General features: G+C 34.1%; 1 protein-coding gene across 1 annotated transcript in view; it reads left to right on the top strand.

The window, feature by feature from the left end:
- Positions 1-15,647, top strand: part of LOC142975319 (uncharacterized) — a 31,863-nt gene extending 16,216 nt beyond the window's left edge. Inside the window, exons 6-9 of the mRNA XM_076118096.1 lie at positions 3,528-3,660; positions 9,671-9,830; positions 10,877-11,012; positions 12,113-15,647. Of these exons, the coding sequence (XP_075974211.1) occupies positions 3,528-3,660; positions 9,671-9,830; positions 10,877-11,012; positions 12,113-12,332 (649 nt within the window). The 3' untranslated portion in view covers positions 12,333-15,647. The remainder of the gene's footprint in view (positions 1-3,527; positions 3,661-9,670; positions 9,831-10,876; positions 11,013-12,112) is intronic.
- The last annotated feature ends 1,038 nt before the right edge of the window (positions 15,648-16,685 follow it).

Below are 16,685 nucleotides of genomic sequence, written 5' to 3' on the forward strand. Positions count from 1 at the left end.
AATAGCGTTTGAATAGCATCTTAATACCTCTTTATATAGAATCAATGACATTATAATATGCTAATTTATATCTAGTATGATTAATCGTATGTATGTATGCGTATTATATGACAAACTTGTTTCGTGTTATGAGAGACATTTGCAAGCAAACTTGATTGCTAAATGCTAATGCCCGGTTTCCGAGTACATTTAGCGGTAGTTTATCTATTCAATAGCGTTTAAATTTGTATAGAAAAAACGCAATTGAACAGATAAAGTACCGCTAAATGTACCTCAGAAACCGGGGGTTAGTCTTAGTAATAAACTGTAAAAATGAATGGTAAATAGCTATCAGTTAGGTGCAGTAACTGTTCGGTTAACTATCATTGAGGTAAGCAACCTCTAATGCGGCCAACTTTTAGATTAGAAACGACCGATAAGTGACATTTGAACCCGGTATCGGTGCATCGGAAATGCATGTTAGAAATCGGGCTCTGAAGATAAAAACTAGTTCAAAGTAAATACATTTTGTAACTGATGAAACACCACAGGAATAAGTAGAGCAGTGAAATCTACGAGTTATATGGTTCAATCAGTAGATTATTGTTATCAGTTGATTACGAAATGATTAATGATAAAGTCACATTGATCTTAAGTGTTTTAAAACAAATATAATGTCCAGCCACCTTAGCTTGATACTATCATTATCGTATTTAAATTGCGTCCGCGACTTCAGGTAGTTTAAAAAAACTCTTTGAATTAATCCGAGTTCGAAAAAAAGTGTACAGACGCCAAATAGTCATTTTATTATACTTCAATAAAGAGTAATAAAGCATAGGTTTATCGTCACGTATTCTCGCATTTATAATATTTGTTCTTATTGACAAATATTATAAATACGTGATAGTGATTACAGCACGTGATGTCTTAATTCTTATCTCAAACAAAATTCCCGACTACAATTCTATATTCCCCAAAAAATAAACAGAAAAAACCCGCGGTGTAAACTTGTATTATCAGTATTGTGAAACTTTGGCCGGGGCCGGAACAGTTTTCCTCTTATCTATGACTCAATAGTGAGTGATAACGTCGCAATGTTTGTATCACACAGCTTGTTTGCCGACAAATAGTGCACCGAGTGACACTCACGTACAAATCTCATGAGTAAATAGATAACAGATACACATTGATTATGATTAAGTAATTGGACTCGTTTTCATGTAAATATAATGTGTGTACGGTTTCATCATCTCTGCTGGATTACCTACTCTTGACAGAATCGAAATGGACTCGATTGACCCCCGGTTTCTAAGGTACATTTAGCGGCAGTTTATCTATTCAATAGCGTTAATACGAAAAAACGGTATTGAATAGATAAACCACCGCTAAATGTACTCAGAAACCGGGGGTCAATCGAGTCCATTTCGATTCTGGGGGTGAATCAGATTCGAGGTAATGTCACATCGGACTCGTAAATCCCAAACTAGCACATGATTGAACTCTGGTTTCAAGTAAAACTAATTGGATTTTTTGTCTAGTGTCTGATAACGCGTAATGTGGAGTTTACAGTACAATTTGACATAAACTCGAGTCTGATGCAATCAAATAAATTTGATTCTGGCGGGAGTTATCCCACTGTATATGTGTATGTTATCTTTCTATGCGTTTGACGTTTCACATGCATCGATGCATGTTGCAGTCGTTATCATAACATAAACCAGATACCTAATCTGTATGATAGCTTTAATTCGTGCAGTGAAAACGTTTAAAAAGTATGTTGGTACATTTACTATCACCTTATCTATTTGTAAGTGGTTATTTCCGCTATTTGTAATAACTTTACTTTATAGCGTGCAATACTCGAATCAATATGATGTATAAAACTCTACCGTTGCTAACTGACTGACTAATGCACATCGTACAGCCGAAACTACTGAGCGTAGAAAGTTGAAATTTGGTATGAATATCTTAGGAAGTGTAGAGGAGCACTAGAAAGGATTTTCGTAAATCCCCAAGTAGCGGACGGAATTCCACGCGGGCAAAGACGCGAACGAATAACTAGATAAAATATAATTAGCAATTATCTACCAGTTGTGACTGCGCTATTACTGGTCTAGAATATCTGCAAATAAGGCACTAATTGCCCTCGTTTTCATTTAGCACACAGGCAATTCCAATCCTACAAAGTTTAATTTATTCAATGTTCTGCTATCATTATATTAACTTGAAATTCTAGATGTAGCTACATAATTACGTGATAACTTTTAGTGTTTACGATCAAAGTCTATTTGTAAACGGCCCAAGTGTACTGAATCAGCAAATTGTTTCAGGTTTTTTATCTCTTTATGTATTTATTGTGTGTACATTGTATACGATCTACGAAATGTGTACTGAAATTGTGTCAGAAATACGAGAAATACTACGTTTCAGGATTAAAGCTGATTGTGATAAGATTTTATATGAAGTCAGCAATCAACATGAACAATGATAAAGCAGTATTTTTTCTATTTAAATATTGGCTTTAAGACGTAAAAAACGACCGTAGCAGAAATGGTAGACAAATGATTCAGATTATCTATATAAAATGCTGCACATGCACCTGGCTATTCACTCTTTGATATATTATCAGTATTTTTTATCAGTTAAGAAACCTTTTAAACAGGCAGATTATTGATGGATAAGCTTTTAGTGCAACAACATATTTCTTTGCTTAAAAAAAAGCAAGTACACTTATAATTCGCACTTATTAACCAAATCCAAGGTGTTAAGAGGACTTTACCGCTTCAATTCATAATAATACTGTTTTTTACATACACAATACCGTTTTATCTTCGACACTTGCATGAAACACGAAACTTGTATCCCAAAAACCTGTCTGTCCCAATATTTCACAATCGGTCTTACATTTATAAGCGCCATAAATAAATAAATAAAAACATGGATACTAATTACAATTGGCTGTCAAAATGGACGAGTGCAACAAAACTGATAAAAACTTTAAATGTACAAATGTCTAGACGAATTAGCTCAGACGTGATAACAAAAAATATTGCTCCGGACGGTGGTATATCGCGAATAGACGTTGAATAACTAGATTTCGTTTTTTCAATTGTATTGCACGGACTGATTTGTATCTAGTTATGTGCAATACTAAACACGGATATTATAAACCGCGTCCTGAAACACATCAGAAAACCCTTTCCTTATAAAACGTCGTTCAACCACATAGCTTAACTCTATCTACAGCTATGCTATATAACGTTTAACGTTATTTAGCAGAGCTGTAGATAGAGTTAAGCAGTACAGCTGTTTAAAAAGCCTAAAATAAAAGATAGTTATTTTTTCTTTTAAGCTTTTTGAGTGTACTGCTGCATCAATCATGTTCTGAAAACATACCACAACGCTAAAAAGTTATAATTCCCATGAATCAAATTTAAAAGAAGTTCATTTTTCGCCAACACCCATTGGAAATATACTCAAATATAATTTTGAGCAGTTTTTAAAGAAATGCAGTTTCTAAAGCTAATGTTGTTTGTGTTTAATTCCAGCGAATGTGAAGCTCCTCGTACTGTAGAGCCGCGTGGCCACAACATCCTGCTGCTGTACGCGAGGGAAGGTGACCACGGACAGCAAGCCATCGCCAAGCTCAAGGCGCTGCTGCAAGACTTCACTGGCGGACAGGTATGTTAACATTCAAACTATAACAATTGAATGCTATTGCAACGCTATTGAATAGATAAACTACCGCTAAATGTACTGAGAAACCGGGGGTTCGATAACTGTTGGTTAGGTTAAGTGGAAAACTATCTATCAAATAGGATATTCAATACTTATCTAGGAGTCGCCGAAAATAAGTCTCTGTTTATATCGCTTTATGATAATAAAGTGTCATGGAGTGATCATGTATTAACATATGTTTTACCATATGAGTCATTCTGTTCGTGTCTAACCAAATTAGGCTGCAATTTTTTTAAGGACAAGCTGTTGAAAAGTCAAATGCACATTGTGATGAGTTGCCATTATGGTGAACGTCAAAGTCAATTAGGTCAAAATTTTAAGTTTAAATTTCGGAACGGAAATAAGTTTTTTTCAATTACACACCTGTCCTTATCTCCTAAATACTGTACAGTGTACATGTCTGGAATAAAAAATGCTCAGTAATTGAGAGCTGGCGAATCAAGATGTAAGGCTCTTGACGATGACATTATCGTTGTGTTGAAACGATTAGTCGATCAATCACATCTGGGAAATACTGCCATGTCCATCTACATCTCTACATGCGCGCCAAGCGCCAACGATAAGATGATCTATGTTTATTTGGAGAAAATGATACGATTAAGAGAGATTATACTTTCTGCGTACTTGTATTTACAGCTTAGCTTCCGTCAGTCTGTATCGTCATCTGTTTCCTGCCAATCATCAATACACGTGTCCGATCCATTCAAATTCGAATAGTAATCATCGCATCACCGTTATCTTGGCCTACCTCTGCCTGAATACGTCACAGCGATATGTCGCACCCAATTCCACTGACCCTAGCCGCCATTGAACCGTGTTTCAGAGTTACACGTGCGGACAATTTATTGGTCTTTGCCTTCAGGAAAATTAGTATAAAATATACTTGAAAATATGTAAAAACTTTCTGTCCAAAACAAAAAAAAGTTGTTATTCAAAAAGGTCACGAGATCGCGATATCGAAGCAATCCGTCACCATCATCCGATTAGCACAAACGTTTATATAAATATTATTGTTTTTGCGATTACTACCGCCAGTACATACATACCTATCACATAATTACGCAATGTTCGATATCGTTAATTGATTACTTATCTTACACGTATAGTGAATGCGCTACAAAAAATCTCGCAAATTATCGTTCCTAGGAGGAAAACCGGGCTTACAATTAGGATTCCGATAACACTGACTTAAAAATGATTAGATTGGTCTGAACAATAATTGGTAGAAGCAATTATTTAGCCAATCACTAATGTGTGTACCTGCGCAACATTAACACATTACGCTATTGAGATTAGAATTACGTGTGAAATATGATTCATAATATATTTAATCCGCATTATAGATTTGTAAAATTTATTGTTTCATTGTAATCCATTAGTCGCTTTCGTTTCCAATTTTCTCGCTCAATTAAAGACCGTATAAATACCTACTATTAGTGACATAATAATTTATTTTCAAATGAAATAAGATCCCACTATAATTAGTCAACATTTTGTTGAAGAAGACAGCCAAACTTTCTTCACAAAACGTCCTACACCCACCCACATATTTGTATTCACAAAATTCCAAACTCACATTCTATTATCGTAGACATTATCTTAAATCAACATGTAGTAAAGTATTTCGGTGCAATTCATTGTAACAATACATTACGTCAGTTGGTGCCAGAATATTTGAGGAGCGTGTACAAGTCGAGCTTATGCCGACAATACGTGTACAATGCAACTTGTTATATCATAGTTATTTAAAAAAAGCGTTTATTTATACACTATTTACATATAGGTGACGTAAAGTTATACATATATGGAATTATGAACAATATAGGGAAGGGAAGGCATTGGTTTAGGTTCCATAAATAGTACATTAAGTATATAATATTAATAAACACTTATTAATAGCGCAGAACTAGTTTAGCATTTGTTAGCTAGGCTTTAATAAAACTTAACTTAAACAAATATTATTTTATATCTTTCCTGACATTGTCTATCGGGTATTTTATCCATTATTGGTTAATACGTTCTTTGTTGTATTCTATTATTCGTTTTATTTTAAAATATGTTTATGATGATGGTCTGTAGTTTAATCTCTTAATGTCTTGAGGGTTTGGTAGGAGGCATTTGAATGAGGCATTTGATGGAATATGTTTCTTTCCTAGACCTGACACAAGATTTATTTGTTAATTGCTAAAAACAGAATCGTGTAGATCGAATGCTTTTGCATCATATTATGCTCATTGTCGGAAAACATGGGTTTTCCCAAGATATTTAGACAGCTAGCGCACTCGTATGCTAGGTGTAAGAAATCAAAAATAGTTTCGGTAGTTCCGGTAATTCGTCTCAAAACAAACTTTTCTAATATTAGTATAGACAATACACAAATAGAAAATATTTACCACTAGTTTCACCTCGGGACAAGTATTTTTTGCTCAAATAAAATTTTAACGGTATTGTTTCATGCATTTGCTGTCAACATCTTTTATGTAGCTGTAGTTTAGCACTTAGTGTTTTAGCAATTCATAAATAGCGAATACTAAATATAATGTGTAAACTGGTATGCGGGTATCGCAGTGAAAGCGTAGCAAATGCTCATGTTTGCGAAACTTGCAGCTTGACAGGTTATTTGTGGGACTATGTATGCGGGCTGCGGGCTACTTCACTATAAACACTAATATCTATGCACACTTTGTTACTATGCCGACGGAATTACTGCTGAATGATTATTATCGTAAATAGTAATGCCGATGTTGTGTTCCTAGTGATTATGTTTTATGAACATCTTTCTCTTAGCCCAGTTTTCAAATTGGGGTCAATATCTAGTCTTGCAAGTAAATGCCAACGCAATCAAAAAGTGCAAACCAGCTTCGAAAAACCCCTTGATACTTTCCTTTCACTGTTATTGTAATTTCAAGTTATCTTACCCCCGGTTTCGGAGTACATTTAGCGGTAGTTTATCTATTCAATGCGTTTCTTTATATGAGTTTTGACACTATTGAATAGATAAATTACCGCTAACTGTACCTCAGAAACCGGGTGTTAAAAAATCTTATCTTAAAGTTAATGCTGCTGTAGCAGTGATATTGGAAGTCTGTCCTAATTAATATACTATCGTACTATTATTAGGTCTAGGCTTCCCTGCGTCTGCACTGATACGCGGCTTGTTTAGCGCCACGAAGTCTAACCTTTGGGTGAAGGATATAGTCAAAGTCCATCACACTAATCAAGATCGGATTGATAGGAGGAATATTACTAGCTTTACTATAAAATATATGGATGTATGTTACTGTCCTATGTAAGAAACACTGTACGGATCCTAATGCAATTTGATGCACGTCCTATATCTGTCAATTTTATATGAGTTTCAACGCTATTGAATAGATAAACTACCGCTAAATGTACCTCAGAAACCGGGCATAACACATAGGATACTTTTGCTCCGACATATCTTGCTAAATACAAAACATTGAGCTGAAACTGGCTTCAAAACTCTCATGCATGCAAGGTCACGTTGATTTCTACCACCGTTAACTATGGCCATTAATTTGCAATAAACCCCCATACATATGTATGAACGATCTAGCGCGAATACTTCTCTCGCTACACTTTAAACATTACGCTCAATATTCAAAAGACCGGTTTCAAATAGCTGTATATATACAATAAAAAGTAAATTTGTTACAAATTGGACGTATTCGGTACACGTTATAGTGTTATTATTTCTTATTTTATCAACGTGAGGCAGGTGACCTTGTTTGATACGTTTTGACTGCTTTTTATATTGATACTCGTAGATTATGTGTTAGATTTATTAGAGAATATTGTATACTAATTGGTAATAAAATTATTGCATAACTTAACCTTGGCGTATCTAATTATGTTTGAAATACACCCACGAGTATACGACCAATACGTTTCACGACCCTGCTAATATTATAAAAATATAATTCAACTCTGGTACGATTTTAAAAGTAAACCGCTGAATTCTGATTTCTATGAAATTTAGTGCAGCTGTAAGGTTATATCACTCACGAGAATACAGCCAACACCATTGTTTTGACAAAATTATTTGGAGTTTCGCGGAAAAGGAAATTAAGTATCGTTAATTAAACTTTAGCGTTGTACGATTATTAACCACTATTAATTCGGGAGTTTACCGTTATTTGGCAAGGAAGCGTTATAATGCAAACTAATATAAATAATGCATGATAACGTTAATCCCTTTGTTTTGATAGATATTCAAAATAATCGTATGTATAAATCCTATGTAATTTTTTCCAAATCCGTTTAGCCATTTTGCGTGATTGAGTGACTTAATAAATAATACAAATACCATGCCAATACAAACGTTTAAAACAAAAACCTTCACTTTTATAATATACAAACGACTATCAATATAGTCGATAATATATTTTTTGTCGTAGTAAAGTCGCAATAGAATCTATTTTTAATAACACCTACTTCTACAGAGCCTAAATTGAAAAATAGCGTTAATAATTCGGCAAGTAGTGTGCCATATCCGCGGTACGCAAAAAATATAAAGTTGATTGATTAAGCAGCATGACTAATGGCAAAAAATTGTACAAAACGTTCTCATGTTATTGTAATTGAGACAAAAAATACTTGCACTTATATAAACGACGAGTAATAAACGTATATGAGTGTTATTATACTCACATATCTTAGTAGAGAGCGTTAGCATGCACGATTTATCCGAATTATAGTATTATAATAAAATAAATTTAACCCGTAAATGTCCCACTGCTGGGCATGGGTCTTCTCCCATATTGAGGGATAGGTAGGCCTTGAGTTCACTACGCTAGTCAAGTGCATGCCTTTGGACTTTGCATGCCTTCAAGAACTGTTCTAAAGAACTCTCAGGCATACAAGGTTGCATTACGTTGTTATAATTTATTATAATGATTAATTATGACTATTTCCAAAATATAGCAGCTGTATCGAAAAGGACCCGATCAGCTACATAAGCCTAATAGTAAATGAAGTTCTAAATTCTGAATTTTGTACATTTCCGTCAATCTGAAACTTGCATTTAAGTCGCTCTACTAAGTGGTTGGATTATGTAGCAAAACTTGTTTCAATGACTTTAGTATGTAAAAGCTGCAATAACTTTTTTGTCCATAAAACACCGGTTTTTCAAGATATTAAAGGTTTTTGGAAACAGAGTTGTTAAATAACGTCACTGCTGTTATCTTTTGTTTTTTTTACCATTTAATGATTACTAAGTCGGAATTTATTCTCGCATTCTGATTGTGACTTGAGTTGTTTGTCTTTAAAAACATGCTGACAGCACTGAAAACATTGAAAGTTTGGTCATGTCATATTTCCGTGAGGGTAGGTAGATCAAAGAACGTCAATTGTTACTGTTCATGTAAATTCCTTTTATTTAATTTCAAAGTTAAATAAATTTATAAATATGCAAAATAATATTTTTAAAATGAGTATTCTTCATAATTAAAATGTACTAAAATTGGACTCATTTGTCGGTCAAATAATGTAATATGTGTTTAATTAAACTTGCCTATGATCCCGTGTTTTTTTCCTTGTATCGGTGTAGATAAGCCACAAATTGTAAATAGAGTCGCTTGTACTATGTGATACATTTTCCTTAGGTAGTATATTGCTATTTTAGTTCTAAAATTACTATAAATATAACAGTTATGTCTGTTTAAATACGCATATGAAGATGTAATTATTGCTTACAACAAGTTTTTCGGTCATATTGACTTACATCTATTTTATTTTGTTTGTTAGGAACACTAACAGCACATAATCTTCAATGTATAAATTACATTGCACACAGATTACAGGTCTTTACTAGTATCATTTACCTGCATCGGTTCTGTCGTTTAGTTGTAAGAGTAAAACAGTTACAGTCAGACTAAGTCGGTATAGCATAAGCTCAAATAAGTGATGTTACAATCGGTGTATGTTATTGCAGGTGCTGGACCTGTACTCGGCGGAGGTGCTGGCGCGCGCGGCGGGTGCGCCGGGCGCGTGGGTGCGCGGCGCGCTGTGCGCCGACACGCGCGTGCTGCTGCTGCAGTCGCCCGCCGCCGCCGCGCTCTACACCACGCACGTCAGCGACAAGAACCTCAACCGTGAGTATCACAGTTATACCACTCCATCGGAGAAACGTCTAAATTTCAGAAAAAAAGGACTCCTTTTGTCAATGACATAGAAGCTCTTGCCAGGCGCTTGATTTGACATCATCTATCTTCCCTACCTATAAGACGGAATTGTCTATACATTTTGAACCCAAACAAATTATGGACTACCCACATAAGTACTCGAAAGACCCTCAAGTACTTTAACATTAAAAATTATATTTTCCACCATAAACACAAGCGATAAAAGCAAAACTTAACACAGAAACCTAGGCTTTCTATGTTACTTTTAGGTCCATCAGAAACTCGTGAAATATTGCACCACACACCATCAAATTATTATAACTTATCAACACTTATTGATTCTAAATATTGCTCAAGACTAACAAACACTAACCAGAACTAATAAACTATATCTTATCTATGGGCAAGCACCGCTAGACGAATGATAACGATAGGTCGATGACATAGCCGACCTTATCACTAAAAAAGTTAGTAGGAGAAAGCTTATAGAATAAAAAATAAGTAGTTTTGATAACTTGTTATTGTCATAAAATGTGAATTATAGATATACGCTGGTTTTTTATTACTATTATAATAAATAGGTTTAGATAAAGGAGTAGACTCTAATTAGACTTTTACTACGACCTAGGTATAGAATGAAAGTTGATACAGTAAAAGCAACTTTATATAATAACATTAACTTGTACCTTAGGGCTTTAACAACTGCTTGAGTTGATAAAAGATAAAATGTATGTCATAGTAAAACATCATATAACAATATCAAGAGCTACCTAAATTAACCATTATACGCACTAAATCTCACGAATGTTTTTTTATTTGTCGGTAACGAATTGAGTTTTCCTCCTGTTCTAAAAATCAATGGAAATTTTAAAAGGAGTGCTACTTCATATATTAATATGTAACCAAATTACCAAACCAATTTAAAAAAAGTTTTAAGAATTTAAGGTGCTTTGCCCGAATTTTATCCGCCTCACTAGATAGACAGTATAATAACACATGTTTGGTTGCACTTCCAGTACAAGAGCCGCTGCTCGGGCGGCGCGCCATGTACCGCAGCCCGCAGTTCGGCGACCAGCTGTTCCTGCTGGCGCTGCGCCTCGTGGCCGAGACGCCCGCCGCGCACCACGACTACAACAAGTACTACCTCGCCACGTGAGTACCACACAACTAAGTAAAAAAGCCTTCCTTCATGTAAAACTACACTGTGATTTCACCGCGTACGTCCATTTAGTATACTGGAGAAATAATGTTTTAAATAAAAGAGGCAAACTCTATTATAACATCGGCGATGTCTTGAAAAAACGTCAGGTTCGTAGTACTTGTAAATGGCGGTAGCAAGATGTATGGATGTGAATGATGCAAGGGAAGTTTGTAAAGATCGTACCAAGTGGCGTTCTCTGCCTACCCCTATGAGAAAAAGGCATGATATTATATATGTATGTACAAACTCTACACACACAAATTGCACAATCTCTCAAAATTCTTTGAGCAATCAATTTGTCACAAAGTATAAACATTACTAATCTTTAGAGAATATAACAATTTCAACTATGAAAAAATTTGCCTATAACTAACGCCAAGTAGCGAAACTGGGTTTTAATATAAAATACTGAAACGGGACGACCCAGTTAACCAACAAAAAGATTAAAAGAACTCGAGTATAATAATATTAACAGGAAATTAATAAAAAGGGAACCCTATGCGTAAAATTTGCTTTACAATTTTACTATTAGTCATAAATGACACTCAAACTAACAATTAATTAAAATATTATAACATTTCCAAGCGATGATTCATAACATATGTAAGGAAAAAGTAATTTATTAGTCAAGACTCATTACTATTGGTTCATTCATAGATTTCAGAGTAGGTGATCCCTTTTCCCACGTTGCTATTTATGATTGGTATTAATGAAAGAAAGGCGTACAACTATGGAATTTTGGGTGGGGCCACACAGAATCTGCGAGAGATAATCGATTATTGTTACACAGCCCTACTAGAGACGGGTTTAATAATGTTTAGATAGTCCTAGTGATAGCCTAATAGAGCATGACTGCACCTTACCTTCAAGACTTGTTTTAAGCAATCTACTATTTCTTTGTTTAAATAATATGACAATAGCATAATTTCAAAAAGTAAAAAAGTCAAGGCTTTACATACGAGTTTAATTAGTGTCCACTTGTACCTACCTCATCTTTCAAACTTACCTTATTACTTCCTATAACTAACTTGTATATTTCTGTGCTCCACAGCTACAGCTCGCTAGAGACGGACATCTTGCAGCAGGTGGTCCCGTTCCGTCGCTACGTGCTGCCCGCCACCACGCCGGCACTACTGCGCGACATCGCGGGCGCGCCTGACTCGGAGCTGGAGCCCGCGCTGCTGCAGGACTTCCAGGAGTCTGTGGAGCAGTTCGTGCTGCACGTCAAGGAGAACCCCGACTACCTCATGGACGAGCTCGTCATCATGTAGCGGGACGGACAAGAGATTACACATATATCAGAGATTTATACCTGTGTTGTTGGTGCTGATACAGAGGGAGATTGTATTTGTGTGCTACTGTATGTGTTACTTGAATATTGTGAATTTAATTATGTTTAGTCACAAAGAATCTGGCAAAGAATGCAAAGAAGTTCTTATTTGCATATGGGACTGTTGGTTGTTTAGATAAACGGTTTCGAAGTTGGCACAGACATTTTACATTGACAAGTGCACAAATTGGAACTCCCTCTGTACAATGTGCACTAAATGGTTTGGTACGTGTAAGTGCCGGAACAGTTTCTACTGACTTAAGTAATGAATAGATTGTTATGATTATATAATTTTAGTTTTAGCTCGAAAAGTCTGACCAGTTAAAATATTATAATATTCTCAAATTGTATCCAAAAGTTTTGATATTGATACGAATTCTCTGAAAAGAAATAATGTTTAGTTATTTTACATGTGGATCAGCAGTGTTATAATAGTATCCATGACGAAATAACTTGTGTCATACGCAACGTGTGTTGCGTGGACGCACGAATCTCTTTGTACTATAAGATTTTATTGTTACTGACACTACTGAAAGCGTTAATAGCGCAATGGTTAATTAGTTACGCGTTTTTATATCTAAATAATCGTCAGGTTTGATACCCGACTATTGTAATTTCTACTTCCCAGTTAAGTTCTGTGTATTTTGTGTAGCCAATATATTATCAAATTGATTTTTTACTTGTGTGTATGTAAGCAGTCATCGCATGCATTTATTTTATGAACAAATATTCTTACGTAAGTGTACCTCTGTTATGATTTAACTAATATTTCTGTCTTCATAGACATATCACGATAACCTGTGCTAAATATATGTTATATATAAGAGTATATATTATATTGTGTGAAGGACAATCGAAAGTCACCGTGAATGACTTTTGCATACGGATATTTGCATGTATCACGCGTCAAACTGACGTCACAACGCAACACCGATCCTTGCACGAATTGAATGCATAATCACTTACTTGACAAAGATTTTAGACTTGCACTAACTTTTGGACTCGTTCTAATAGAGAGCTTTGTAACTTTAAAATTGAAGGTACAAAATTTAAACCAATTACATTGAACATAATAATTATTAAAGAACATTGTTAACTACAGACATGAGAAAAATGCATCTAAATCTGTATGAAAATGTGACAAAATATCCGTTTGTATAAGATTAGTCCAGATCACGATATTGTTTACATATTATACTTTAGCGTACTGTAATTCGTGTACGCTCGCTCTAATATCTATTCTCTGACGAACTGTTAGCTACTTACTATAACGCATTAGGCGGCTACTACATTGTTATTATTCGTGTTGTTTTGTAAACGGACGGCCAGTCTTCACCTTACAACTTGTTAAACTATAGCAATGGCACATGTTATTTATGTACGTATAATAAAACCAAAGCAATATAGTCACACGATTTATAAAATTATAGACGTTTATTAATTTTTTCGCAATTTTATGTCATCTTTGAACTTTTTTTTGTTATAGTTTCTGTATGTAAATCTGAGTGGCGTTTGGTGAAGAACAACTGTCTAATATGTTAGTTTATAAGTAGAATTTAATATGATCTTGCCTATTTCGATGTGTATGAGTTTGTACAATGTTTTATAAATCCTTTGTAAGTAATACAGCAGCAATCAGATCAATATAAGTTATAAATCTTTCGGCTAACTATTATTGCACAATTAAAATCCTAAAAGATAATTCAGAATTCGGCTGAATAAGTAGAGACAAAACGAGTAAATCTTATAAAGAATTACCTGCATCTTCTCATAGTATGAGAAGATCTTAATGCTGTAAGAAAAGCATGATAAAATCTCTTAAAATTACATTTTTTTTAATTTAGAGATGAGAAATCGTCTGTAAGACTGTAAGGCTGGTTTTATAAAACATTGTCAATCTTTCAAAAGTACATATCATCAAAAATGTGTATATATAGTGTTAATGATATATTTTTGTACGGTCTCTAGCGCTAGTTAGTCGTAGTGTCGTGTTAGTTTCATTTGTTTGTTGTGCGTGCTCTCGACGTGACACGTTGTTATATTGTTTGTAGATACGCATATTGTGTACGAGGCAGTGTTGACGGGACAATTATTACTTGTCTGTATACCCCCCATAGTGGAAATAGCGTTATGATTTACGCCATTTTTTAATTAAACATAGTTTTAGTGTATTATCACTTGACAAATTTAACTATAATAATATACAAAAAACTGTGTTTACTTTTAACAGGATAAACGTTTTTATCTTTTCACCATGAGGGTAGTTCCACAAATTTGGTCAAAGCACTGCTAATTTCTTTAAAGTACAAAATGTGGTTATTATACTAGAATTGTAAGCATGATAAGCAACTTTGACCTGTCAATTAAAATCTAATGTCAAATCTCTGTGTCAAATACCTCACTAACGTTAACACTGTCTTAACTTTGGTTAGGATAATGAAAATCAATAAATACGTATGTATTTCACCCGATTATTATTTATTGCACCTATTCTTTACATTAGATAGTTACACTGTAGTTAGTGTAATTCTGTACTTAATAAAGTAACTCTCAATATTAGAAAATAATATTTAACCATTTTATTTACAACGCGAGGATTAATTTAGTTACGAAACTATTAGTCTAGTCGAATGCACAGGGAACAGAAATGTACACGTATATTTGCCACAACATAACGTCCCCTAATTGAAAACAGTAATTGTGCCCTAAATTGTACACAATATTGACAGGTAATTGGTTTATTTTATGATGGATAATAAAGCAGTTATAGAAATGATTGCACCTGGTTGTCAATCTAACCACAATCATATATTGCAGAATTAACTTGCTACTTCCCTAACCAGATAGTGTTAGAATCAAAACATTATTTGTGTGCAATTGTTACAAATGTCAAGGAATAGAGAGTGAATCCTGTAATAAAGCAACCAGTTAATGCGAAAGAATAAGTCAAATTACAATATTTATAATAGATAAATAAAAATACTTACATAAAAAAAACCTGTTGTTCTCTGTTGAAAATTCTAATAAATATTATTATTATCATATATTTAATACAAGTATATCAATGGACTAAGTTATATAATTTAAATAAGTTCATATTTTTCAGCCTAACCATACTATTCAGTGACTACAGTAAATGTAATATTATACAATAAGTCTAAATTTATGTATCTATGTTTAGTGCGAGTTGCGAATGTGTAAAACAATCTGACATTATAACATGAACACAGTTATGCAATAAATATGTTGTTTTTTACGTAATTTTATTATTTCTGTGGCGTCTCTTGTAGTCTAGCTAGATTTTTAATAAAATACTCTTAGTAATTACTTAATTAGGCTAATTTTATTACTTTATATCTTTTCTATTCTATAACTTCATTGTAAGTATATAAATTAGTGTTAAATTTTTAATCGTATCCAGTAAGAAACTATTTTGAATATATGAGAATTTTATAAATTAATGCTCCAGTTTATACTTACTTGTTAGTAGAAAGAGTAATTAAGAATCTATATTATTACCTATAGTAAGGTACCTAGCTCAATTAAAATTAAATATATAGAACTAGAAAACCTAAATGCACTCACTGAATCCTAATAAAATCTATTCCTTTCTCCTATCCCTCATTGCAGAGTTATTCAGTGTTCCGAAATTCAAATTTCCCTCGTATAGTGCGAGAGCGAGACAGCGCATGCGCGGGGCGGCCGCTTACAGGTAACAGACATGGCGTCGCGCTATTCATTATGGCAACCGATGTAAATTGCACGCCGGTAGCACAGCATGGATGCGACGAGCGATGTAAGTATGCTTTCTCGACATATTAACATGATACATTTACACAGTACAATATTGCACAGACACAGAATCAAATCGTATGTCGTCTAACTGACGAAAATTTCTTCTTTATATCGCTCAATGATTCATTACTACAAAAGGACTCATAGTCTTTAAACAAGCACCTTCTCTAAAGGTTACTATACTTTAATTAATGTGACAAAAACTATCTATAAAGTATAAACTCCACTCTATCATATCAGAAAAAATACTAATTATAAATTGTCAGGTTGCAACTTCGTAATTTTTCATGTGGTTAATTTGTAATCGTCGAAGTTAACATTAGTCTACAAAGAATAAGTGCTAACCGATTTTATAAATATTTGCAAACCGTAAATATTTTCTCCGTTCTCGTGTGTGATTGGAATGTCCACACTGAGCTAACATGCGCAACTTTTTTATCAGCGATTTATTATCAGGCCAGTATTATATAACTGTCGGTGTGTGTGTGTTCTATCTCTT

The sequence above is a fragment of the Anticarsia gemmatalis genome, chromosome 9 (genome assembly GCF_050436995.1).
Source record: "Anticarsia gemmatalis isolate Benzon Research Colony breed Stoneville strain chromosome 9, ilAntGemm2 primary, whole genome shotgun sequence".
Taxonomy (NCBI): Eukaryota; Metazoa; Arthropoda; class Insecta; order Lepidoptera; family Erebidae; genus Anticarsia; species Anticarsia gemmatalis.